Source organism: Hippoglossus stenolepis, chromosome 3, assembly GCF_022539355.2.
Source record: "Hippoglossus stenolepis isolate QCI-W04-F060 chromosome 3, HSTE1.2, whole genome shotgun sequence".
NCBI lineage: Eukaryota > Metazoa > Chordata > Actinopteri > Pleuronectiformes > Pleuronectidae > Hippoglossus > Hippoglossus stenolepis.
Window position 1 is genome coordinate 2,339,150 of NC_061485.1, and position 27,746 is coordinate 2,366,895.

At 44.1% G+C, this 27,746-nt stretch overlaps 1 protein-coding gene and 1 pseudogene across 1 annotated transcript; one reads left to right on the plus strand and one right to left on the minus strand.

Annotated features, from left to right (window-relative positions):
* Window positions 1-1,599: 1,599 nt before the first annotated feature.
* On the minus strand, window positions 1,600-8,489 carry LOC124851540 (annotated as a pseudogene).
* A 13,408-nt stretch (window positions 8,490-21,897) lies between these two features.
* LOC118102842 (matrilin-4) lies at window positions 21,898-24,037 on the plus strand. The gene is made up of 4 exons (XM_047339377.1): window positions 21,898-22,276; window positions 22,752-22,935; window positions 23,043-23,195; window positions 24,012-24,037. Exons 1-4 carry the CDS (start codon window positions 22,235-22,237, stop codon window positions 24,035-24,037), a joined length of 405 nt encoding a protein of 134 aa, XP_047195333.1. The 5' UTR covers window positions 21,898-22,234.
* Window positions 24,038-27,746: the final 3,709 nt, after the last annotated feature.

The window sequence follows — 27,746 nt, forward strand, 5'->3', positions numbered from 1 at the left end:
CACACTGTCTCACTGTCTCTGAGGACACACTGTCTCACTGTCTCTGAGGACACACTGTCTCACTGTCTCTGAGACACACTGTCTCACTGACTCTGAGAGGACACACACTTCTGTCTCAGAGGACACACACTGTCTCGAGGACACACACTGTCTCACTGTCTCTCTGGACACACTGTCTCACTGACCTGGAGGACACACACTGTCTCACTCTGTCTCTGAGGACACACACTGTCTCAGAGGACACACACTGTCTCACTGTCTCTGACACACTGTCTCACTGGACTCTGAGGACACACACTGTCTCTGAGGACACAGACTGTCTCACTGTCTTTGAGAACACACACTGTCTCTGGAGGACACACTGTCCACTGTCTCTGAGGACACACACTGTCTCTGGAGACACACACTGTCTCACTGACTCTGAGGACAAACACTGTCTCACTGTCTCTGAGGGACACTGTGGTGGGACACCTCTGACATCACTCCTCAGAAACACATGGACCTATCTTCAGGAAGCTGACTGAGTGTGCATCTGGTGTTTTGGTGACAGGATGAGTCTGGAGAGATTAGATGTTCTGGGTGAGTTAGAGATCAACTGAACCAACCAGACGTTGATTTAAACTTCCTTATCCGTCTTAAGGAGAGTGTGCACTACACAACAGTGGAGAGTCACTGTGGTCAGTGGCGGAGCTTCAATACGTGCTGATCTCCAACTTAACCTGGAGCAGGTTAGCCGCTCATCAGACGCAACATGGTGATTTACCTGGGCATATGGACGAGCTTCGTAGGACTGAAAAAACTAAACCTGAAGTTAACCTGATAAACACAATCCGCTTGGTAGCACAGACCCTGATCTGTGATACTGATTGTGTTTAGTAACATACTGATGAAAGCAAAGCGCGGACTGACTCCAACCATCTACTGACCTCAGAGTCTCCAGTCGACAGGTTGGACTCTGCTTTAGATCAAGCAGCTCCTTCACTCCTGAGTCCTGCAGGTTGTTGTCACTCAGATCCAGTTCTCTCAGATGAGAGGGGGTTTGACCTCAGGAGCTGAAGCCGAGCAGAAGAAACAGCTGATCTCTGACAGCCGTAATTTCCTCAACCTGGATAAAGAATAAAACTTAACTGTAAATTAAACTGAGTTCATGTGAAAATAACAGACACATATTCATGTCAGCACAGACTCATAACATGGAAGATAAATATGAAATCAGACATGTTGGACTAAAACGAGTCCTGATTCAGTACAAATAGATTATTTGGACCTGTCTCTGTCCTGCAGATCAGTTTAGGAAATCCAGAACTGAACTCAGTGTTTTAACAAGCAGCTGAATATTTAAAATGTCACAGATTAATTTAATGAATGGATTCAAGTATGTATGAAGAGGAATTATGTTAAATTAGAATTAAAATGAGATCAATTGTGTATAAATGTTGTTTTATAGATATGAGATCTACAAAAGTCAGTCAGTGAACTGACCTCAGAGTTCCAGTCGACAGGTTGACTCTGTAGAAAACCACACAGCTCCTTCACTCCTGAGTCCTGGGCAGGTCGTTGTTGTCACTCAGATCCAGTTCTCTCAGATGAGAGTGGGTTTGACCTCAGAGCTGAAGCCAGAGAAGAACAGCTGATCTCTGACAGTCTGCAGCTCCACAACCTGGATAAAGAATAAAACTTAACTCACAATTAAACTGAGTTCATGTGTGAAAATAAAGGACTTTGACTAAAACATCACTGTTCTGTTTTCAGACCTGAAGTCTGAGTCAAGTTGTTCTGGACATTTTCTGGAACTTTTCCTGGAGCCTCCTAATAAAGTTTCTGAGTGAGTCCATGTGAGAATAGAGAGGTGAATGTCCAGAGGATTCACAGAGAGCTTGTGGACGTGTTGAGGACACAAACACGTTGACGGACGTGAAGCTGGAAGAACACAAATATCCCAGGATGAAGAAGAGGAGCCAGACACGTAGGAAGACGAAGACGCTAACTTGGAAACACGAGAGGTTCCAGATCTTTTGGTGATGAGGGCTGACGCCGGTGTGGATGAGCTGTAAACAACAACACTGATCTTTCCACAGCAGGATTTATACGTCATGTCCGGCCTCCTGCTGCTCTACAGGCTCCGCCCCTGCTGCTCTACAGGCTCCGCCCCTCGCCTGAATGTTCCCCACATGTTCCTGTTGGTGTGAACGAGTCGGACCCGGACAATCTCCTGCTGCTGCTTCAGCTCCAGAAAATGTCCGACCCACTTGTCAGAACATGTTCCACAGTTGATGTGTGAAAGGGCGAGCAGTTCTATGATCATGTTCTCTTGAAGTGGCGATGATCTGAGCAGCAGTTGGACCAGTTGAAAGTGGTGCAGAGCCTGAGGAACACGTGTGTACAGGGCGACAGAGATCTAGGTGGTGAAAGATAAAGGCATGGACGACTGGTGGTAAGTCCTGAAACCAGAGGAAGGGGTTTCATGTTGGAAATTAACCCAAAGTGGAAGAAACAGGGCTGAAGAACTTGGTCCTAAAAAATAAAAGACATCAAATATAATCAACTTGGACTCTGGACCCTGAGCCCAGTCCCAGAACACCAACGCAGCACGCTGTCATGTGGTCAGTCCATAGGACCACCGACAAGTCCTGGTTAGCTTCCACAGAAACATTACATGTACACATTGTCCAGTATTGATTGTTTCTCTGTCAGTAGAACTTCAGTCACATTGAGTCGACTCGTCCTCAGCTCAATTCTACAAACATCTCTCAGCCTATATCAGTGTTCACTGTTAGGAACACATGCTCTGTACTTTGACCTTCAAGCTCCAGTGGAAGATTCAGAAAGGATCCATTGTTAGAAACTGAAGAGAAAAGAATCCTGGAGATGTTTTTATCTAGTTTCATCTGAATTGTACTTAATTGTTGTTTTCTTTACTTTAGAATGAGACATTTATATACTTTATATTTACATACTCTTTATATTTAAATACTTTATATTGTGTCCTTTAGATGGCCATTTTATATTTACATCAGGAGTGGTCCTCTCACGGAGGCAGCCATGTTTTTACAGTAGCCCAGACTGGACAAACTAAACCTTTGAGTTTCATGACAAACCAAGCTACCAAGGTTCTCTTTCATGTTTGGAAGGTGTTCAGCTGCAACATGACACTTCACCACTAGATGTCACTACATTCTACACACTGAACCTTTAACAATAAACATGATGTCTGACCTCAGAGTCTCCAGCCGACAGGTAAGGTTGACCTGTAGAAAACCACAGCTCCTTCTTACTCCTGAGTTCTGCAGGCTGCTTCCTCTCAGATCCAGTTCTCTCAGATGAGAGGGGTTTGACTCTCAGAGCTGAAGCCAGAGAAGAACAGCCATCTCTGACAGTCTTGCAGTAATCCAACCTGGATAAAGAATAAAAATTTTAACTAAATTAAACTGAGTTCATGTGAAAAAATAACAGACACATATTCATGTCAGCACAGACTCATAACATGGAAGATAAATATGAATCAGACATACAATTGAACGGGTTCCGATTCAGTACAAATAGATTATTTGGACCTTGGGTTCTGTCCTGCAGATCAGTTTAGGAAATCCAGAACTAAACTCAGAGTTTTAACAAGTAGCTGAATATTTAAAATACAGATTAATTAAATGAATGGATTCAAGTTATGTAAGAAGAGTGAATTATGTTAAATTAGAATTAAATGAGATAACTTGTGTATAAATGTTAGTTTTATAGGATATGAGATCTACAAACTGGGTCATGAACTAACCCCAGTCCCAGTCGACAGGTTGGACTCTGTAGAAAACCACACAGCTCCTTCACTCTGAGTCCTGCAGGTCGTTGTGGCTCAGATCCAGTTCTCTCAGATGAGAGGTGGGTTTGACTCAGAGCTGAAGCCAGAGAAGAACAGCTGATCTCTGACAGTCTGCACTCCACAACCTGAATAAAGAATAAACCATATTAGAAACAAGCCCTCCCTGTTGTTGTGATCATTATCATGTCAACACAGACTCTCAACATGCTGTTATCCCTTTAGTCCAGTTCTGACCTGGAAGATAAATATCAGATCAGACATGTTGACCATTGTTTGGTCCATCAGCTTCTTCTGTGTTTGGTCACTGAGCAGGCTCGTGTAATTAAACACTGTTTAAAGTCGTGGGGATGGCCTCACACTCACTTCCTGTTTGTTTCTTTATACTGGCTAACTGTCCAACGTGTTTCAATAAGAACGGTCTTATTTTGAAAACCTGAGGAGGACGAGTGCTCGGCCTCAGTCCATGTTATTGACTGGACACTTTCTTAGTGATCAGAGCAGGTGAGTGCAGGTGGAATGGAGTTTAATGAGGTGGACGTGACTGACAGGCTGGGTGAGTGACAGATGACTGAGGGACAGTGAGAGAGCAGAACTGAGATACAATTTAAATAAATAATGACCCAATAAGAAAGAAAGTCTGAAAAGTGAAGAAGGATTTAAGGACCTCAGAGTCTCCAGCCGACAGTTTGACTCTCCAGTCCAGAACACAGCAGCTTCACTCCTGAGTACTGCAGAGGCTGCTGTAGCCTGATCCAGTTCTCTCAGATGTGAGGGGTCTGATCAGAGCTGAGGCCACGATCACAGTGAGTCTCTGAGAGTCGACAACCACCGAGTCTGTAATTAAAGAAAATATCAAATCTGTGAGAATTAAATCAGAAAACACAACATTCATACAAAACGTGATCATGTGACCTCACCCTGGTAACCTCTTTTTTGTTAAAACTCTCAAGAGAATCCTTTCTAGATTTGGTCCAAGCGCTCATTCAGACTAACAGAGGAACTCATTAGATTCAGGTCAAAGGTCAAAGGTCATCACAGAACATGTTCATGGCCTCTTGAACATGATATCTCAAGTCTGTCTTTAGGGGATTTCTTCACATTTTACCCAAAGAGAAACTGATTAGATTCTCAGTGGTCAAAGGCCGTTTCATAGTGGACTTATATTATTGTGAAGTCCACATGTCAGGAACCTGGAGGGACGGACACTGCACTGGTTGGTGGTATGCATAAACGCAGGGTGGGAATTAGTTGACAAGAAAGAAGAAGAAACTATATTTCCTGCTTCTTCAGTTTAAAGGAACCTCAGTGATTCTCATCCAAAACACTGATTCAGTGATCGGCTCACTCGTGCTAGCTGTTTGCTCATATATACATTATATATATATATATATATATATATATATATATATACAGTACATACAATAATCTCCTTCCACCCCACATGGTCGTATGTCTGAACCCTCAAACTCCAGCACAGTGATCACATTGGATTTCACTCTCCACATCTGATCTAGTTGTTCTCATGTGGATGTGCGCGTATGTATCATTATATCCACCTAACTCCGATCTACATGTCTTTGGGTTTGTGGAGGAAGCTGGAGAACCCAGAGAAAACCCTGCAGACACCAGGAGAACCTCCTCCTCACAGAAAGGCTGCACTAACAGTGTTGACCACTGCAACACCATGCTGCCCCAAACAATGAGAATCATTTAACACTGAGTGTATTTGAAGAACGACTGAGTCTCCACTGATTGAACATATTGATCATGTCTGGACTCACACAGCCTTCCCCAGTTCCTCACAGCTGGGATCAGTCTCTGTCGACCCTGGTCTGATGTGTTGAACTCTTCTGTGTCCAACTCATCCAGAACCTCCTGACATCTGCAGCATGTAGGCCAGAGCTGGAGGTGTGGATCCTCAGAGAGCCTGATTTGTTCTCGACGTCAGGAACTGTTGCATCTGCTGGGATGAACTGAGTGGTCGCTCATTCAGTCAGACAGTGGAAGATGTTGATGCTTCTGCCAGAGAAATGTCATCACTCTCCATCTCCTTCAGGTTGTTGATGACTCTCTGTATGATCTCTGATTGTTCCCTGTCCGACCCAGCAGGCTCCCAAGACTCCTCTGGTTGGACTCCAGACTGAGGCCGTGAAGGAAGCGAACAAACAGGTCCAGATGACCATTTGTACTGGTGAGGATTTCGGTTCTCTTCAGGAGGTCATCCAGAGAAGGTACTGTCTGTGTCCTGTATATGTTCCCAAGAAGTTGTTGAGTTCTTCTGTGTTCCTCTTGGTGTAACAGTGGAACATGTAGACTGCAGCCAGAAACTCCTGAACGCGCCTCAGATGAACAAAGTGTGCAGACTGGATTTCTGGAAGATCACACACTCTCTGAAGATCTCAGTACAAACTCCTGAGTACACCGAGGCCTCTGTGACATTAAGACCACACCGCCCAGGTCTTCTTGCAGAACATGATGTTTCTCTCCAGAGATGTTTAAGCGCCAGCCCCCCAGCCTCAGAAGAACGCCCCTGTCAGCCTCCGTCAGCTGCTGTGTGGATCTGCCTCATGTCCCTCACCGTACTTGCTGTTCTTCCTCTTTGTCTGAACCAGCAGGAAGTGTGAGTACAGCTCAGTCAGGTCTTGGGCAGCTCTCCTCTCTGGTCTGTGGTCACCATGTGCCCAGAACTGTAGCACTGATCCAGCAGAAGACTGGGACGATACATGATGTGGAGGCCTTGGACGCCTTGATGTGTGAGATGATTCTGCTGCACAGCTCTTCATCACTGAATCTCCTCCTGAAGTACCTCCTTCTGGGCGTCAGTGAAGCTCGCACTCTGTGACCTGCTGTCAACACATGCAGGAGGGATCTGATTGTCGCCGCAGGTCTGGAGGTTATCCAGACGAGAGCCGAGGGAGTTATAGATTCCCCGATGAGGTTTGTCAGCAGCACGCACCGATGACCTCGTGTGACATCAGACACAGCTCCCTGTGGTTGAAGTCCAGAGGAAGTCTGCTTATCCAGGCTGCCAAAGATGAACAAAGGTTTACAGACAGCTTAGCTGCCTCTGCCGGGTGAGCTTCTGTAACGCTGGATGGAAAACACGGAGCAGCGTGAGAAGACTGTGCTGCTGGTCTTTCACCAGGTTCAAGCCCCCGAACGAAAGCACAGTCAGCACCCACATCTTGGTTTTCAAACCCTCTGCCCAGTCCAGAGTGAACTTCTGCACCGAGAAGGTTTTTCCAACGCCAGCGACGCCGTTGGTCAGGACGACTTCGATGCTGCCTGCTGGTCAGTTGAGGCTTTAAAGATGTCGTGGCACTTGATGGGAGTGTCGTGAGGCCTTCCTCTTGGAAGCCGTCTCCCCAAGCTGCCTCACCTCATGTTGAGTATTAACTCTTCACTCTGACCCTCTGATGTAGAGCTCAGTGTAGATCCTGTTGAGGAGGGTTCTACTTCCTGTTTCATCAGTTCCTTCAGTCACATGTTCACATCTCCTCCCTCACACACTGAGCGAGTGTTCATCTAAAACCTCCTGCAGACTAATGCATCTGCTGAAAGACAAGAAACAATGTCAGAGACAGAGAATCTGGAGAATCTGCTGATTGTTTTCATCAGATACAGAAAAACTACAGAAAATAAAAGCTTAACTTTGTGCTTTTATAACGATGTTAAATGTTGATGCTGTATGAAGGAACAAAATAAAACCACATGTGCTGTTGTCAGAAGTGAAGACATCAGCAGACACATGTACAGTGCTGCTCTGACCGGCTGTCTGAGCTCCAGCTCCTGTTCTGGGATCTTTGTCCACACTGGGGACAGGAGGAGTCTCCTGAAGAGCCAGACTGGTCCCAGCATGAGGTGATGCATCAGTCTGCAGAACCAGTGTCCACAGCTGGTGGAGACTGGATCCTTCAGGACGCCCTGACACGAAGCACAGCAGGACGACTGCTCCTCCTCAGAAACATGACCTTCCTCTCCTGTGAAGACATTTCCTGATAACTCACATGTCCCAGTCACAGGTTGTCATTACTTCTGTCAAGGAGGTTTTGTTTTCACCAGTATGTTTGTGTGTTGGTTGGTTCGTTAGTGGGATTATAAAAACGACAGATTATTGTGTAAACTTGGTGGAAGGTTGTGGTCTGTGAACCAGACTGGGGGCCTCTCACAGACATGTTCAGAGGACTGATGTTTACCAGTGTGTGGAATTTGGTGCAGATCCAAATCAAAATGAGTCTCTAGTGAATCTCAAAGTGGTTTCATATGAGCGAAGTTGGTTCTTGTGGAGGTCTGAGCTCTTGAGTGATTCCCAGAGATTAGTCACCAACTTCAATGAAGCTGTGTCCTAATGCAGGGGCCACACTAGAGGAAACTAAATCCTCTTCAGAGCAGGTCACAGTGCAGAAACAGTCTCTACTTCTGTGTGTGAGGGTCCAGGTTCATTACTGAAGTTCAGAGGAAGTCCTTGGACCGGTCACTCTTCAGAGACAGACAGCTGGACTTCTGAGACTGCTCAGTCTGTGGTCCTGACCTCTGCAAACACAAACATGTTTTTATTCAGAACACATCATTCACTGAAGTTCATTCTGAGGATTCAGTTTGGAGCTCACATGTTTGGGCAGGTCTCTACTTTGTGTGTGAGGGTCCAACTTGCCTTGGAAATGTCCTCGCCCATGTTACACCGGGCCGGCTGCGGCTCAGTTGTGGTTCAGGCCACGCTGCTCTTCTTAGATGTTCAAGGTCTGGCCTGTTTCCTTCTCGTCCTGCACTAGTCATGCAGAACACAGTGAAATGATCTTCTCTTACCAGTTTCAATGTTTATCTGTTGAAAACGTCACAAATACAATATTTGCAACACTTCTCAGCCTACCCATTTCCAAATAAAAGCACTCCAGCTGCTTCTGCTCTACTGAATCAATTCATTTATTTTAAATGTTTTTATTGTGAAATAGATGCAGGGCTTCATAGTTTGTACTGGTATTTATTTCCAGCACACAGCAGCGTGAAGTCCGCTGCTAGGATGAACAACGCGGTTGTCATCTTCTAGACAGCGAGAGAAGGCGAACACGCAGGCGACCGGGATCAAGGAGCTACACGCTCAGACGGTTCCCAGTTCTCCGCCACACACAAGCTGGGGGAAGTGACTCTGTCCAACGTCCCCCCGTTTATTAGAGACGCAGACTCTGATAAGAGAACCGTCCAGACACGGAAAGATAGTGTCTCTGGCAAAGAAAGTGTCCTCAGGATGCAGGTCCCTCTGTTAAAACACGTGGTGTCCTACAGAAGACATCTATTCATGATTCTGAACAACAGATCTGAGGACCTGAACTCAAAGCTTAAACCAGAGTGGAAGAGTTTGATCACGTGATTTTGTAACATCAAATAACACAAAGTGCTTCAGGGCTGTGGGAAGGAAGGACAATTAAGCTAAAGCATGTCCACAGAGAAATAAAACAGCTGACACTCAGGAAACAACAGGAGGGGACAGGGTCCAGCAGGAAGGTCAGGAGGGACAGGAGGGGACAAGTGGAGTCCAACAGAGAGTCAGTGGGTGAGTGAGGAGGGACAGGAGGTCACAGGGGAGATCCCCAAAGGAAGGTCAGGTGAGGAGGAGGGACAGGAGGTCACAGGAGATCCCAAAGGGAAGGTCAGGTGAGTGAGGAGGGACAGGGAGGGGACAGGGGAGTCCAACAGGTAGATCAGGTAGGTGAGGGGAACAGGAGGAGACAGGCGGTCCAACAGGTAGATCAGGTAGGTGAGGGGGAACAGAGTGAGACAGGCGTGGGTCCAACAGGGCCAAGTAAGGATATTGACATGGAGAGAGATGAGGAGGTGCTTAAAGTTCCTCATCTGAAAAGAAAGACCAGGAGCAGTGGAAGCTCAAAGGCAAAGAAAGGAGCAGTGAAGAAAGGAGGGAGAGCAGCAGAGTCCGAGTCTAATATGGAGACCGACTCTGCTGATAGTGAATCCTCCGACTTCAGGACAGGAAGCCAGAAGAGTACAAGAAGCTAAGAAAAGTGGGAAGATAAAAGTGTTTCTCCAGAAAACAAAGAATATGAAAGGATTGGAAAATAGAAGATTATTTCTCTGATAAAGAGCAGTTTCAACTTCTGCCCGGCTGCTCATGAGCAGCAAAGGCAGAGGAGGCTTCACCGACCAGGAGAGATATATAGACTCAAGAAGATTGTTCAATTAGGCAAGAGAAAACAACGGCGAAGATGATGTGAATGAAGTTTTACATCCTGATTACCAATCAGTCCTGTTTTTGTGTGGGTTTTATATTTTTACAACATGAGTCTTTTTAAACATTACCTCTTTAAATATAAACGGACAGAGACGCTGTGAAGAGGTCTCTGATGTTCCAGCAGGTAAAACTCAAAAGAACTGGGGTGTGGTAATAGGCCAAGAAACACATAGTGACCCTAAAAATGAGAATGACTGGAAAAGGAGTGGGGGCAGGTGGTCCTGAGCCACCTAAGCACAACCAGTGGGGGTGGGCATCATCTTCTCCAAGAGCTTCACACCAGAGTCTCTTTGAAGTGGAGGAGGTGGTGGAGGGCAGACTACTGTGGTGAGGGGGCAAAGGTTGAGCAGTTTTATTTTGTTTTTAAGGAATGTTTATGCTCCGTCCCAGGACCACAGAGTCTGGCTTGAAGGTTTTAGAGACACAGCTGTGCCAAAGTTAAAGTAGATTTTATTTTAGGAGGAGATTTTAATTATAAGGAAGATGATGTTTTAGACAGAACCACCTCGAGCCCCACAGAGCATCACAGCGTACTGAGGGCAGCTGCTGCAGGCCCATGACCTTTGTGGGATGTGTGGAGAAGGATGGAAGGACTGCAAAGACAATACATGGACTCATTGCCTAGGGAATCTAATTTCCAGGAGAGATTGGACCGTTTTATTGTTTTTAAACATAATTTTAGCATCTTCAGAAAGTGCAGTATACTCCCTAGGTTTTGATGGATCACGCCATTGGTTGTGTGCAGCTGCTTTTATTCTAAATTAAAGTCCAGAAGTGCATACTGGCATTTTAACACGCCTTTATGTGATGTACATTTTGGTTGATGTTTTAAAGTTTTTTCTGGATGGTTTTAAAGAAAGAAAAAATGATTTTACTTATTTAAAACTGTAGGAATATGGGAAGGTGGAGATAAAGCAGTTTGTCAACAGTATATCAATGTCACAAGAGACATAACCAGATCTATGGAGGATCTAGAGACGGAATTGTGAGTTGCTGAATTTAATAGATTCCACTGGAAATCGTAGATCATATTAAAGATCTCAAGTTCAAAAAATCTGCTCTTACAGACCTACTGGGCACTGGCAGCCAGGGGGCGCTGGTCAGGTCACGGTTCCAGACGGCAGCTATGTGGATGCACCATCGAAATTTTTCTGGACTGGAGAAGAAGAACGGACAAGGCCGACTATCCACACTCTCATGTATCTCCTGGAAGGAGAAGAACTTCAGTGACAGCAAGGAGATCCGGAAGAGAGCCGTGAGTTTTATAATGATCTGTACAAAGTGAATACAATTTATGAACATTGCCATGTATGAATCCTTCTGTGGAGAGCTGCCCAAAGTCCCTGGAAGACATGGAACACTGGGTTGGATGGCCCTGTCGATGCAAGAACTTTACACGGCCCCTGCAGAGCATGAGGGGGAAAGGCCCTCGGGCACGACGGATTCCGTAGAGTTTTTTAAAGAGTTCTGTTCCAGATGAAGATCTTTTATCTGTTTTTAACGAGAGTTTTAGAGACTTGTATGGCGATAAGCTGCAGGAGGTGTAATAACTCTGCCAAAAAAGGAGATCTTCAGGAGATCAAAACTGGGCGTCCTGTCTCCTTATGCACGGATTACAAGATCCTCTCCAAAGCGCTTGGCAAACCGTCTGAGAGAGGTGATGGAGGAAGTGATTTACCAAGACCAGACCTACTGTGTGCTGGAAGAATGCCTGACAATGTGTCCTTAATTCGACATGTGGACTTTCTAGTTCATTAGGTATAAAAACTGTCCTCATTTTCTAGACCAGGAAAGGCTTTGACCGGCTGAGCACCTTACCTCTGGAAGACTTCCTGGAGGTTCGCTCATGTCTCATAGCTATGATCAAGGTTTTGTATCAGGACATTGAGAGTGTACTGAAGATTAATGGAGGCCTGAGTGCACCTTTTTAAAGGCCAGGGGGTGAGACAGGCTGTCGCTCTCAGGATGTTATACGCACTTTCTATTGAACCCATGCTAAAATAAGATAAGAGCTTAATTTGAAGGTTTGATTTTAAATGATTTGAAAAAGAGCCACATTTTATCAGCATATGCAGACGACATCATCGTCTTTGTAAAACCAGAAGGATATCCAAGAACTCGAAAATTGTCAGTGATTTTAAACCATGTCAGCTGCCAGAAAGTGAACTGGGAAAAGTGAAGCGCTGGCAGTTGGAAGCTGGGAGGGGGGCTACCCAGTCTGCCGGGGTTGAAGGGAGAAGAGATGGTCTCAAGTACCTGGGGGTGTATGTCATAATGAGTCCATAGTTCAGAAGAACTGAGGTATTGAGAAGATACAAAGGAGACTTAACAAGTGGAAATGGCTAAGCTTGTGCTACTCAAGACAGAGGCAGAACACTGACAACAACAACCTGGTGGGCTTGCCTGTGGCATCACTCGCTCTCTGCATGGAACCACCGAAAGGACTCACACAAAACTACAAGCCATTTTAACAGATTTCTTTTGGGACAGATTACACTGGGTGCCCCAGTGTGTGTTGTTTTACCAAAAGGGGGGTGCACATTCAAAGCAGGGTAGCCTCTTTTAGATTACACTTCATCCAGAAGTACCTCAGGTGGTCCATTATGGATGTTGTTTGAGACAAGTGGCAAGCAGCATCCTGAGGGGGACAGCTGGTCTGGGTTTAGACATGGCACTGTTCTTACGGATTTTAAGCTTTAAAACTGTACGGATTATCTCCTTTTTTATCAGTCACTTTTTAAGACATGGAACTCCTTTTAAATGGAAAAGGCTGGAACTTGCAAACTCTGCACTGGCTGTTGGAAGAGCCATAATCAACTTGAGCCAGCTGATGTCCAGGAGCAGCTCGACACCAGGCCTCACCAGCATGCTGTGGCACCACCGGAGCTGTAACTCCTGAGGAAGATAGTCGATGCAGCAGGTCCTGACTGACCGACATCCCGGCTGTGGCTTCCTCATCGACAGAGGTCCAAGACAGGCAGGAAACATTTTAAACTTTATGGATGAAGAGACTCATGACGAGGAGGTAAAGATGCTACAGGAGTAGCTGCACTGGAACAGAAACCCCGACGACAGCGAATTCTTTCAGAGTTGGGGTTTTACCCCAATCTGGACGGGCTCACAGGACCTTTTTGGGCCAAGACTTGACTGGAAACAGGTAGAACTGCACACAGCCAAAGGAAGAGCTATGTATGAATGTTGTGTTTTAACCTGAACAGAAGCAAACTGGATGTGAGGACTGACACGGTGTGGAGTGGGAGAAGACTGGATGTGACAGCAAGGTCAAACCAGTGTGGAGGGTTTTATACAAACCACTGTTGAGTGAGTAGTGACTGTGACCTGCAATGGAGGATTTTACACGGTGTCATCATGTCAACAGTTTTATTTCCATCATCAACCCAACAGTCAAATGCAGTTGTCCATTTTGTGGAGAAGCAGAGACAGTTTTTCATGCTTTTTATGACTGTAGAAGACTCTGTTACCTTTAATACACTTCAGAATGTTTTAAACAGTTTGATGAGCCGTGAGTAAGACTGCCTTCATCCTAGGAGTTGATATAGGAAATCCAACCCTAGCAAGTGGAACATTAAACTGATAGTAGAAGCTAAACTGTCCATCTACAGCAGCAGGGAAGAACAGAGCAGGAGTGACAGACAGACAAGAAGCACTTCCTGTTTTTATCTCGCTGCTGAAGGCCAGAGTCTGGGTAGATTTAGGTTTTTAAAGAACAAGAACATGGATGGCTTCACAAACAGTGGTGTTTTAATGACGTAATATGTTCTGTGGTTGGGATTTATGTTTTAATATTTAATATTATTTTCTAGGTAGGTTTTAATATTGTTCTGAACTGTGCTGCACAGATCCACTTATTGTCATGGAAACATTGACAGTAGTTTTGTAAACATTTTGAAAATAAAGGTTTTAAAATCTCAACCTCTCTCACAGTGAAATGATCTTTCACACCAGTTTCAATGTTTATCTGTTGAAAACGTCACAAACAAAAATATTTGGTAACAATTTCCTGTAGCCTACCCATTTCAAAATAAAGCACTCCAGCGTTTCTGTCGACTGAATCTATTCATTTATTTTTTAATGTTTTTATTGTGAAATAGATGCACGGCTTCAGTTTGTAGTACTGGTATTTATTTGAGTACACAGGACTTATATACAAGGAAATACAGTAAATAAACTTGGAGCATTTCCTGATCTACACTGCATCAATCAACTACATTAAAGTGAATCAATGCTTGTAAAAGTTCATGTGTCCTTCAACCCCGCTACCAAGAGAAGGAACCAACATCTCGTGACGTTCACGCTTATAAAGGCTGGAAATGAATTACAGAACTTTATAGACAGTAACACTGAGAGCACATCAGTCAGCAGCTTGAAGCACTCTGTATCTCCACCCAGTTCTATGGCTTTGTGCCCAAATGAAGGTCAAACACAAGCTCTTCAACTTTATATTCACTTTAAAACTCACACAAAACCTGTGTGTGTGTGTGTGTGTGTGTGTGTGTGTGTGTGTGTGTGTGTGTGTGTGTGTGTGTGTGTGTGTGTGTGTGTGTGTGTGTGTGTGTGTGTGTGTGTGTGTGTGTACCTGGCTCTGCAGGTCGATGTTCCTCATGACTTCAGCCAGTGAATCCAGAGCTTTACTGGGATTCATGAGTGAAGACTCTCCACTGGTTGGTGACCACGCTGCAATGTGTATGATTGGGTGAAACACGTTCTGTTATTAAACACTTGATGAACAGATGTGATGAAGATAAAGTGAAACTGTGAGTTAACTCTGTTAATTAGTCCTTTTAGAAGGCTCTTTGTTCCAGACTCGTTCACATCTGTCTCTGGGGATCCAGTGAAAAACACAGTCACTGACTGTAAAATAATATGAATGAATAATATGAATGTTGCTGAACACTCACCAGCCTCAGACTTCACGTCTCCTCCGTCTGCTCCTTGTAGTTAGAACAAGTCTGAACACTTTCACTTTCACTGGCTGCTCCATCCGCTCTGCAGTTACTGGGAATCACATGACTCTGTGTGTGTGTGTGTGTGTGTGTGTGTGTGTGTGTGTGTGTGTGTGTGTGTGTGTGTGTGTGTGTGTGTGTGTGTGTGTGTGTGTGTGTGTGTGTTCTAAAATTAAAACTGCTGTTCGTAACTTAACTCATGAAATATTTTTTACAGACAATAATAATAACAATAATAATAATGAATGTATATACATTCATTATTATTATTGTTATTATTATTATCTTTACCACCAGAAAGGACTCAGTTCCTGTCTCAGTTAGAAGGAAACAATTGTGATGGAAATTCATCTTGAGATTTGAAATAATGACCCTCATCACCAAAAGCTCTGGAATCTCCTTGTGTTTCCAAGTTGACGTCTTCGTCTTCTTCGTGTACGGCTCCTCTTCTTCATCCTGAGATATTTGTGTTCTTCCAGTTTCACATCCGTCACGTGTTTGTGTCCTCAACACGTCCACTCGCTCTCTGTGAATCCTCTGGACATTCACCTGCTCTATTCTCACATGGACTCACTCAGAAACTTTATTAGGAGGCTGCAGGAAAAGTTCCAGAAAATGTCCAGAACAACTTGACTCAGACTTCAGGTCTGAAAACAGAGACAGTGATGTTTAGTCAAAGTCTTTTATTTTCACACATGAACTCAGTTTAATTTACAGTTAAGTTTTATTCTTTATCCAGGTTGAGGAACTGCAGTCTGTCAGAGATCAGCTGTTCTTCTCTGGCTTCAGCTCTGAGGTCAAACCCCTCTCATCTGAGAGAACTGGATCTGGGAGGAAACAACCTGCAGGACTCAGGAGTGAAGGAGCTGTGTGGTTTTTTACAGAGTCCAACCTGTCGACTGAGACTCTGGGGTCAGTTCACTGACTCACTTTTGTAGATCTCATATCTATAAAACAGCATTTATACACAATTTATCTCATGTAATTCTAATTTAACATAATTCCTCTTCATACATAACTTGAATCCATTCATTAATTAATCTGTGACATTTTAAATATTCAGCTACTTGTTAAAACACTGAGTTTAGTTCTGGATTTCCTAAACTGATCTGCAGGACAGAGACCGGGTCCAAATAATCTATTTTACTGAATCAGGACTCGTTTTTAGTCCAACATGTCTGATTTCATATTTATCTTCCATGTTATGAGTCTGTGCTGACATGAATATGTGTCTGTTATTTTCACACATGAACTCAGTTTAATTTACAGTTAAGTTTTATTCTTTATCCAGGTTGGATTACTGCAGACTGTCAGAGATCAGCTGTTCTTCTCTGGCTTCAGCTCTGAGGTCAAACCCCTCTCATCTGAGAGAACTGGATCTGAGAGACAACGACCTGCAGGACTCAGGAGTGAAGGAGCTGTGTGGTTTTCTACAGAGTCCAACCTGTCGACTGGAGACTCTGAGGTCAGCCATCATGTTTTAATGTTAAAGGTTCAGTGTGTAGTGTGATGGAAATTCATCTTGAGATTTGAAATAATGAAATTCTCAGACTGGAGTTGCCTTTGAGTCTTTTTAATAGTAAGCTCTGCAGAGGTTACACAACAAGCACGGGTGCTCAAAATGGAACTGGCCGCAAGTTCACAAAAGCCAGAACTTATACAAAGAGGCGTTTCATAAAACATAATCTGAAAAAAAGACATGAAAGACATGAGATCATCATCTGTGTCTGTCCGTCCGCTGTAGCAGTTGGAAGAAAAAATCACCAAATAAGGGCATGCACCCTGTTGATCAAGGTCATAGCAGTGAGACATCGCCAAATAAGGGTTCCATCCTGTCAGGTAGACAGTATCACAGCAGTGAGACACCTGGTCAGGGGGATTTCCACTACACTTCCCCCTTTGATCATCAATAAAATTATGATCACTAACGAAAAATAATCAAGAAACATCATAATCAACATCATAATCATAGAAGAATATCGACGAGTCTTCAACCCTGGTACTTTGCGTACGTACAGGGTCACATCCACCATGGAGAGGTTCTAGAACATCGATGCATGGTGGGAGGTGCAATAGGTAGCCGCTGCTGTTTTTGTGGAAAGAAAAAAAAGTTATTTTCCTGTAATTGAGCAAGCATTTAAAATGGAAGGAAATCAGGTCAAACAACATCATCCCATTAACCATTATCAAAATTTAACATACTGTATTGATTGGCATAAGTAACTCATATTAAAATGTAATAAAACGTTAAATGTCAACATACAGTATATCTAAGGTTTAAAATATCCAGTAAAAACTTGTTAAATTTTTGCTTGGAAGTAAAATTGATTCAGTATGTACAAACTTCATAAAGTAACTCACATCAACCTTAAAAATTTACAGAGATTCAAATTAAAGCATCATAAAATATGAAGTTGAAAGGATAATTGCAGTAGCTGTTTTTTTTTCTAGTGAAATCATTAAGAAACACATAAGCAATCTGGGGGGAGAAAATAACATAAAAAAACCTAAAATTGAGTATCGTCATCAGAACCATCTGTGCTGTCAGTGTCCAGGTAGGGAGGGATGGGGAATAAGTTACGGATCAAGGGGACCTGAATCACCTCTCTTGTGTCTAGTCAAATTTGCATGTGCTGGATGGTTCTGAGAGGACACTGTAGGAAAAGACAGTTCGTTAGATCATCAGAGACTTTTACAGGAGTGCACCTAGACAGAATAATGTGCAAAACAATAATAGAGGAGATCATGAGTAACACGTATAGCGAGCCTCTCAGGCCACACAACCCTGGATGTCGAAATGGATACCATGGCCTGTCCATGGTCTCAGTTGTCTGGCAGATTCTGTGTTGTGGCAGAACGCTCGTGTGGTTAATCATACAACACTCTCGGTGCTTCTCAACCTGTGGAAGTATCAGTGTGTGTGCTTTCAGTTGAAGGCGTCAGCTGGTCAGATGGAGCTGGTACTCATTTGCAGTGGCTGGCGTGGATCCAGGTGGCTCTTTCAGCAACTTTCACTGCTGTGTGGGTTGTGAGCAGAACCTGGTAGGGCCCTTGCCACCTGTTTCCTGATGTCTTAAAGAGAAGAAGTCAGGTTAGAGCAAAAGGACAACATATCATGATCACACAAGTCTGTGGATGGAAGTGGAGAAGACGGATGATCCACACCAATGTGGGGTTCGTTTTCTCATCCTCATGTACATCAGCACCAGAGGCAGGACTTTTGTCCATGAGAGACCTGTGTCTTCACAGCACTTTGCAAGTTTAGTTTTGAGTGTGCCGTTCTCTCGTTCCACAGCTCCACCACTGGCTGGATGATGTGCACAGTGTGTTCGCACACCCATAGTTAGATGAGAACCGAGTTGTTTGACAGCTTCGTGCCATTGTCACTGGAAATTCTGCTAGGAATTCCCCATTGTGGAATAATGTCTCTTAACAATGCAAAATGGCAGACAGAAGATCTTTTTACCAGAAGATGTGAGGAAGTTTCTGTGTTGCCAAAGGGTGCCAAAATCATGAGTTACACCGAATACATATCTGGAGTCAGTGTAGACTGTGAGTGTTTTACCAGTAGCCAATTTGCATGCTTCCAGTAGCCAATTTGCAGTCTCATGTCACCATGAGACTGAAGGAGGACGGAAGTCATGCAGCGGTCTCTCTCATCCACAGCCTGAACAAAAGGTTTGTCAGGGTTAGGGAGAGCAAGAGTGGGAGATTGCTGCAGCGTCTTCTTCAGTGTGACAAATGCCTCGACTGCCTCTGGAGTCCAAACGACACGTTCGTGAGGAGTGAGTGATTTGCCATGGTACAGAGCACCTAAAGGGGCTTCAAGAAGAGCAAAGTCAGGAATGAACGTTCTACGATGAATGACATGAGTTGTTTCTTCGTCAAGGGTTTAGGCAATAACAATAGCTTCTACTCTCTTATCAGACAGGGATTTGCCATCTTTGGTGACGACATGACCCAGAAATGTCACAGTTTGTTGAACAAACTAGTTTGCTGAGGCATCATTCACAGCCTTCAGATCCTGCACAAACCGCCACTCAGTAGGTTGACCTTTGTCTCGGATCTTCTTAACTGGGAACAGTGGAGTGCGGACTGGTGAATCAGGCAGGGGACAATTACACCAGCCTGCAAAAGGATTCAAAAAGGACGTATCCTCCACTGCTTCCTGTCTGAGTGGATATTGTTGTTTACATGGCCTATAATCCGATTTTGGAGTGATTTTGACTGGATCACAGTTTCTGATGAGGCCTACATTATATTTGTCCTTTGCCCACAGTGTTTCAGGCAGATCTGAAAGTAAAGGAAAACATCAGAGGGCTGGACAACATTGCATAAGAATGAAGGTGATTTTCAGTCACAACAAATGAGCGTGTGGCTGGAGAACAGAAGGTTGAGACATTTTTAGATCAAATGCACTCAGACTGGGTGAATACATTACATCAGGCGTGGTTGTGGGTTGCCAATCAACGGCAGCCTGGCATGATCTGACAAATGGGCCTAAGTCTTGCCACTGGTCATCATGGGACTTGGAGAGCGAGATGGAGGGCTGGAATTCGAGACGCGAAACAGTGCCATCTGCTGGTCAGTGAGTGAGACGGAAGCTGCACTTCTGGAACCAGACCAAAAAATATTGGACACTTTCAGAGAATCATCAGGAAAAGGCAAAAACAGAGATTCATAAACGTGATCTGCTGTGTCTGTCACATGTGAAGTGCAGTGCAATGAATCAGTGTGCATAAAATCTGAAAAGGAGTGATAAGAGAACCTGACCTGGAGAGCAGATCAGTGGAGGCATTTATAGGAAGTTGCCACTGATATACAAGCAGCTACTCTGTGTGGTTTGTGACATTGTGAAGAAGAATTGTGCGTAACCGTCACTCCATCAGGGAGGATACTAAATTGAGGCCTAACACCATCATCAAATCTCTTTCTAATAGATTAATTGGGCAACAGGGAGACAACAGAAAATCATGTTCAAACCTTATGGGATGTTTGTCAAACCGAGCGGCGCATTTGAGAGGTTTTGTGAAATTTTCTTTTACAGTGGCACCGCTGGCACCTTGAGAGAATATAAAGCGACCACTCATCTCAGGAGATGTGGGCAAATCTGACATCCTAACCACAGAATAACCTGCACCAGAGTCGACCATGAAATTAAGTTTGTGACCGTTAACACACAGTTCGAGTTGAGGCATTTTCTTAAAAGCATCACTATTGTACTTAACATAAGAACCACAAAGTTGTGTTTGCTCTGGTGTGTGTGTGTGTGCGGTTAGTTTAGCAAGCGATTTCTTCATTGCTTTGGCATGTATGTGCGTGTGTTTCACTTCCCTTTCTCTGATCCTCGGCGGGTAGATTGGTCGTCTCCCCCCCGTCTGCCCCCTCCTCACTTTCTGTAGTTCAGTCGGCAGTGAAAGTTCTTGTCTCCCCCTCCTCTCGCTGCTGGGGGCAGTCCCTTGCCCAGTGTACAGAGAAGCCTCGCCCACGGCCACGTCCACGCCCCTCTCTTCCTGGTTCAGTGAAGTTGGCTCTGCTATCAGCGTTATCTTGTCTGCGTGGCCTTGACAGGGCAGACACAGCCTGCATCATGGTTAGCTGTGCTTTCTGGAGTTGTTGATTCTTTTTCTGCTGAGTTTTGTCTTTGGTTTCTTTGTGTTGATGTTCAGCATGTTCAGAATGACATCTGACCTCGGTCAAGCGAGCATTCTCAAGCCCAATGCAGGTGTGGCCTGCGTCTGCCCGTAGTGGGGGGAGCAGACCATTCAGGAAGGCCTGTTTCAGATGTGTTTCATAAGCCCCTGGCTCGTTGCCAAGGGTGTCAGGTATGGGGATGCCTCTGTGTTGATTAAACAGGACGGTCAGACGTGTGAGGAAATCTCCTACGGTTTCGCCTGGTTGTTGTTTGCACCCCGTTATTTTGGACATGTCAATTTTATTGGGGAAGGCGGTCCTCAGGGCGTTGAGGAGTGTGTTGAGAGCGTTGACGTATGCTGCATTAACCGCATCATCCCAGTCTGGTGAAGTCAGACGGAGGTCTCCCCCACAGTGCGGACATATCTTTGCAAAGTCAGTGGGGCCTAAAGATGAGGAGGAGGTGGCGTCATCATTCAGTCCTCCCGCTGCCCCGTCTCCATTGACTGGGAGAGCGGTGGGTGGAGTCTGAGATGGGCCTGATCGTTGATTGGTGGAGTCTGGTCTCTGCACATCATATGGAGGAGGGTTTTGTCGTAGGTGAGGAGGAAGGCAGGCGTCGAGGGGAGGACTGCCACACCCTGTAATGGAGAATACAGAGATCTATATGATTTCTTTTCAACTTTCTCAGTTTCCTTCTTATCAACCTTAGCCATCTGTTTAAATGTTTGTTTTCTGTCCCTACACTCTGCCTCTTTTTCCCACATTTCAAGACACTTTCTTATTATCTTCTGTCTTTCCACATTGCGACCTTGATTTATTTATTTATTTATTTTTTGTTCTTTTTTTTTTGTTGCTTTTTGATTCTTCCTCTTTCTCGAGGAGTTTCTCTCTTAAAAGTTTAATTTTTTCGACAAAGAATTATGAGGAAAAGCAAAGTCTCTGGACCATATTGGAAGAAAAATGTCACACTTTCCCTTCCTCACTCTTGCAACCATAAAGCCCACCATTTGGACTTTCTGGGTTCTGAAGTCCCTGACTTCCCTTGTTACCCATCCTTATCAATTAAGTGTATGAAATCATGCACATCTACAATTTCCCTTGAACACACAATTTAAGACGTGGACTCTGTCCTTGTTTCTTTCTCCAGCAAAACAGGAAAAAAGCCTTCAACAAGGTACAGTATAATGACATCATTGTGTATTACACACTTTCTTTTGTTGGAGCGACGAAGAGGTGGAACTGTTACTGACAGGAAGTGGATGTAACCTGAGAGTTCAGCAACAAACTTCAACCCTGTATTCACCAAGTTCTGTCTCCAGAGGTGCAACACAGAAGTTACCTCTGTCTCCGTTTCCAGTGTCTCCTTCTGTTGACTGAAATTAGCCCACTGAAGCACCACCAGCCACTCCCTGCAGGAAAGTGTGTGTGTGTGTGTCAGGTGAATATCCCTCACCTCCTCCTCCTCCTCCTCCGGCTGTGTCTCAGGTTGTTGACTCCCTGGACGTGTCCACTCACGGCACCAGAGTGGGTCTGGTCCAGTACTCCAGCCGGGTCAGGACAGAGTTTCCTCTCAACATGTACCACTCTGCTGATGAGATCAAAGCTGCAGTCATGAAGGTAAACCTGTGTTTGTTATCTTTAATGTTTTCATGTCAGACTCCGTGTGGAGAAAGTATTAAAAAGCATCCTGAGAACCAGCCGTTCATTCTGGAGCGACGTAAAGACAGTGTGATCATTTGAATTATCATTACACAGTTCAAATAAAAGTTTTAACCCAACTCTCAGTCCACACTACATTTTATTTCACGAGCCGCCAACAGGAAAATACAAAGAGAACCACCTGCTCATGACGTCCCTGACTTCAGTTAGAGTCATAGACCTGTAGACTGCAGGTCCAGAAGGAGGAGCCAGTGTGGACGTGGAGCTCCGCCCCCTGCTCCCCCCAAATATGGTTACTTCAGGTTTCAAAAAACCAAGATGGCGCTGGACAAAATGCCAAACTCTTGAAAATGGCGGCTCACAAACCAACGGGTGACGTCACGGTGGGTTGATACTAACAAAACCCTGTCCACTCATTTCTGTGGCTGTGTAGGTTGAGTACATGGAGAAAGGTACGATGACGGGTCTGGCCCTGAAACACATGCTGGAGAACAGTTTCTCCGAGGCCGAGGGCGCTCGTCCCGCCAGCCGCAACATCCCCCGCATCGGACTGGTCTTCACAGACGGACGCTCCCAGGACGACATCACTGAGTTCGCCAAGATGCCCAAAGAAGCCGGTAAGACTCGAGCGGTGAGAGGGTCAACGCAGATCCACGGTCTGTTCTCTGGTTCTGTCAGTTGATGAGTTGCTGCAGATGAACGGTCTTTGTGTGCACGTACGCAGGCATCACCATGTACGCTGTGGGCGTGGGAAAAGCTGTAGAGGACGAGCTTCGTGAAATCGCGTCCGAACCCGTGGAGAAACATTTCTATTACACCACCGACTTCACGGCCATCAGCACCATCGCTGAGAACCTCAAGCTGAACGTCTGTCCAGGTACAATCCTCCACTGAGGACGCTGCATGTTGACAATGTACAGGAGCCCCACGACAAACACAACACACAACACCACACATTTATTATCTGTTTGCCAATATCAAAGTTTTTATTTTATGCGATGTCAATTCAGAAGATTTATTTTTAATGTTTTACTTAATTTCAAATTCTACTATTCAAGCCGCTGTATACTTGGTTGTATCTGTGAGTAAAGTTGTGGGTTAAGCTGTCAAGTATCAAGTCTCAGTACATTTCTTTGTGATAAGAGTTGTGTGAGGACATTTTCTTTTTGACATTAAATTTTGTGCGTCTTAGTTGTAAAGTCTCTGAATGGATCAGCTCCTTTCATACTGTATTTTATGGCTTATGCTTAAACTCTTTTAAAACATTCAAACAGTGACCATTTCCCAGAAGAAGAGAAGAGATAATGCAGCAGAGGTGATTAATATCTTGTTTGTTTCAGGCTCATCCACCAGCAATGGTGCAGCATGACAGTTGGGAGATAACCTATATCTTCATAGATGAACCTTATTCATATAAACAAGAGAGAGCAATTCAGACGTTTCTTTGTTTCAAGTATTTCAGTTTCAATTGGTCCAGGAACATTCAGGCTAATCATGATTTCCTGAAACACCCATGTTTAAACTGCAGCAGTATTTCCTGATAAGTGACCAATCACTGCAACCGAGACAGATGTGAGCAGAGAAGTCAAATAGTTGATGACTAACGTGGTATCACGAGGAGTGAAACTCAGGCAGTGAACATGCGGTGACATGTCGTCCATGTGGATGATGGTACTGTGGCGTGTGTGTGCAGAGGAGAGTCAGGGGAGATGGGGGTGAGACCGTGTGCACTAGAGAGTCTGGTGGAGTTCCCAGCAGGCGACCATAGGCAACCTGGAGCAGCTCACTGCGAAACATATCCTTTAGAACATCTTGGAGTAAATATATGCTCTGATGTTAGAGTAAAACTGAGGTTTATGTGTATGAAACAAGAATCTTCTCATTTGATTTGTTGAAAAGCAGTGCCTGTTGTCCCGGCAGCTGCCATGGGTGAATGATGTGTGAAAGAGGAAAAGGAGCAGGACATAGAGCGCTTGGTGGTGGTCATTCAGAAAGAGAGAGGGAAACACATGAATAAATGTGGCCACTTTACCAACATATAAGAAATTCCATCAACTGATATGAGTATCCAACTGAATCCACATATAAACCAGTTAGATGATGTTTCTTTTAAACTCAATATCGATGAGTGTGAATATTCTGCTAGCACAAGAAAATCAATAAAGTCTAATTTGTAAGTAACGAAATGTCTGATGTATAATACTCATGTGTGTATTTTATTATTAATAATCAACTGCCACTGGCTGGGATGACTGCTCGTCTGGAGGCAGCTGGAGGAACGCTTCACCAGGAAGTGACCAGAGACCTTACAAAGGAAGAGAGGACAGAGTGAGGAGAGGAGGAAGGGCGCATGTCTGGAGGTCATTTAGGCAGAATAAATCCCACTTCTGATCGGCCGGACCCATCAATTCTTTCACGCGAAGCCTTGGGAGACCTTCTCCGGTAGATCTGCTGATCTGCGCGTTGATGATTTGACAATTTATCTGACATGGCTTAATGATTAGGATTCTTGCTACCGGTATAGATGTAAAAATAAATCATTGTGCCTTATTGCCTTTAAAGACAACAGCGACAATAATCTACGATTTAAAATAAACGTTTGTGCATAAATATAGATGAATATCAAGCAACACTGCTGCAGCTTTTATTGTGCTGGCGCCCCCTGCAGCCCTGTGTAGTGATGACTCCTGTTTTGGCTCTGTGTTCGAGCATTGACGTGTCCCACTCGCACGAACAAAATATTACCCACTGATCCTCTACTTCCTAGCCCTGAAGAGCATGTAAAGCCTGTAACAAATCCACCAAGCTGTTCAGAACTCTTCTGTTTTAACAGTTTCCATAACTGAATCATTAGAGATAAACTCTGGTTTTTAATAACCCAGAGTGTTGCAGACTGATCTCAGTTCATTCACTCTCACCTGCAGCTGGTTGTGACAGTTGGGTGACTCTCGATCCGGTTCTTCTCACCGGAGATGAGACCCCCTCAGCAGAAGTCACAGAAGGCAGACGTTCAGGGAGAGAAGGAGAGCTTTCTGTGGTTTACCTCGCACATCAGACTCACTTTCTCGCTGCTGCTTTCAGGTAGAAAAGTTGCATGAAATGATTAAATGCATATTGTACCTACAGTTTCCATATGTCTTAATAATCAGAGATATCTCCAGACATCTAATCGTACATCATCAGATATAAACAGGACCAGGGGCGTGTTGGTATCTTTTGACAGTGATCCGATGTAGATAATAGTATAAACAGAAAAAAAACCATAGACGACAGTTTTCAACAGTCACGAACCATCCATCTGTTTCTGTTAGTTCCCTATTTATACTTGCCATTTTTTTACAACATTGGAACAAGTAATTAAAAGAAGGAGAGGCAGGAGTTGTAAAATGAAATGTTGTTACCACTCCCATTTCATGCGTCATGGTTTTTAGTTTTCCAGGTGAAAATCTTTTAAATCCTGTTGGGCTCCAATGGTGAGAGAAGTCTATTAAACAAAGGGAAGACTATAAATTTCCTGAGGCATGGATGCGAGTGGTGATTGAGCTGTTCATATTATCAGAATCTGATATTTGACTCTGAATAAAATAGCTAACCTCACCAATATGCTTATCATTCTTTTCTTGCTCTGCACTTTACCACATTTCATCCAACAACAGTCTCCCACATGTTTGTGGGGCAGTAGATTAAATCAGTCGATTATTGGGCGTATGCCATTTATTTACTAATTCATTCATATGACAAGTAATTTACGATTTTCTAACTCTTACAATGTTAATATAACAAAAAAGACATTCTGAAATTTATTCTCCTCTATATTTGAACACCTGTGCTGTTTTTGTATATTTTCAACTAACTTTACTTTATTATATTTTCTGGTGAATCATTGTAATAAAGCACGAAGACATTAAAAAGTGAAATCTTTGCGGCGATTTTCCCCCAGAGGTTTATAAGTTCCTACCTTGCAAGGGCCTTATGATATTTCCGCCTTTGCCGGCTCTCGGTATGAGAATACTTTGTCTGTATCAAACACCTACACACACACCCTGCTTCCAATGTAGTTCAAGACAGTGAAAACTCCCTCACCGGGAGACTGAGGCCTGTCATCCATGAACCTGGGGTTGTTGGTTAACTCCGGCTCCTTGGGCAAGCGCCGACACGTTCATGGGACCAATAGTCTGATGTTGTAGGAGTAGAGGGCATTAGTCGAATCAAGACACCCAACTTAAGTAAGCATCATTTTCACAGTCACTTTAACAGATAAAGTGAAACTCAGACTTAATATGGTGATAGTGTTTTCTGTCTTCTGTCACTCGATCTGCAATTACGATATTCTATCAGTTTAACCCTATTTGGACTTGCTTTCACAGCATTTTGTGACATCAGCAGACCTTGATTACACAAACCGATATTGACACGCAAACCTGAGTTGAAGCGTAAGCAAGTGAGACGTATTGTGTTGCTGCTGCGCAAACAAATATGAATTGTCTTTATTCTGGTAGCATAACTCATATAAACTTGCCATAACACGGATATTCTTATATTCTAAATAAGATCAACAGTCGAATTATTACTGTTTTAAACGTATCAGTGATTTCACTGGAGCAACACCACCAGATTGCGCACTCACAGTGATATTGATAGTGATGATGATGATGATAGTGGTATTGATGATGATAGTGATGAACTGTAAGTTACCGATGTTAAAAACCTGGTTTCTCAGAGGAGTCCCCAGTGGCTTAAGTTGACTTCATATTCACAAAGGTGGAATAGTCATGTTAGTAGATGAAACTCTTTGAGGACAAGCAGTTCACTCTGGATCCTGGTGTTGAAGCAGCTCAAGTGCTGGGGATCACTTCCTGCCCAGACACAGAGCGATAGATTTTGTGATGACCTTAAACACATGTTCTCCACGGACTATGAGACATGAAGAGACATGTTGGTTTGTAAAAATATTTATAAGGATAATTTTAGAATGTAAATTAGCTGTAAATGTTTCCAAGATCTTAAATACTTACAGCCGTGAGGAAGTCTGAAATGATGAAACAACTTTTGAATCATCACACTGAAGCTTGTGACCTATCTAAAGTGTCTGTGATTTGTGTTTGCAGCGGAAGTCAGGCGGTGAGAAGCAACAGCGTCCTCAGCCTCCGTGCAGATTTCCATCTGATGTGACCCGAAGCATTACTGGGATGACATTGTTTCCAGGAGCCTATCGTTAATGTCCTTGATCAGCTCCTCTCACTGAGCAACTGGTTTATCATTTATTATATTACAAAAGCCTTTAGGTAAATGATCATCCTAATAATCCTGGGAATCTAAACAACTCCAACTGTGTTGATGATGAAGCTCTCAGAAGGCATAATAAATCCTTTGGTGTTGGTGTGTGTGGTGTGTGTGTGTGTGTGTGTGAAATGTGTGTGTGTGTGTG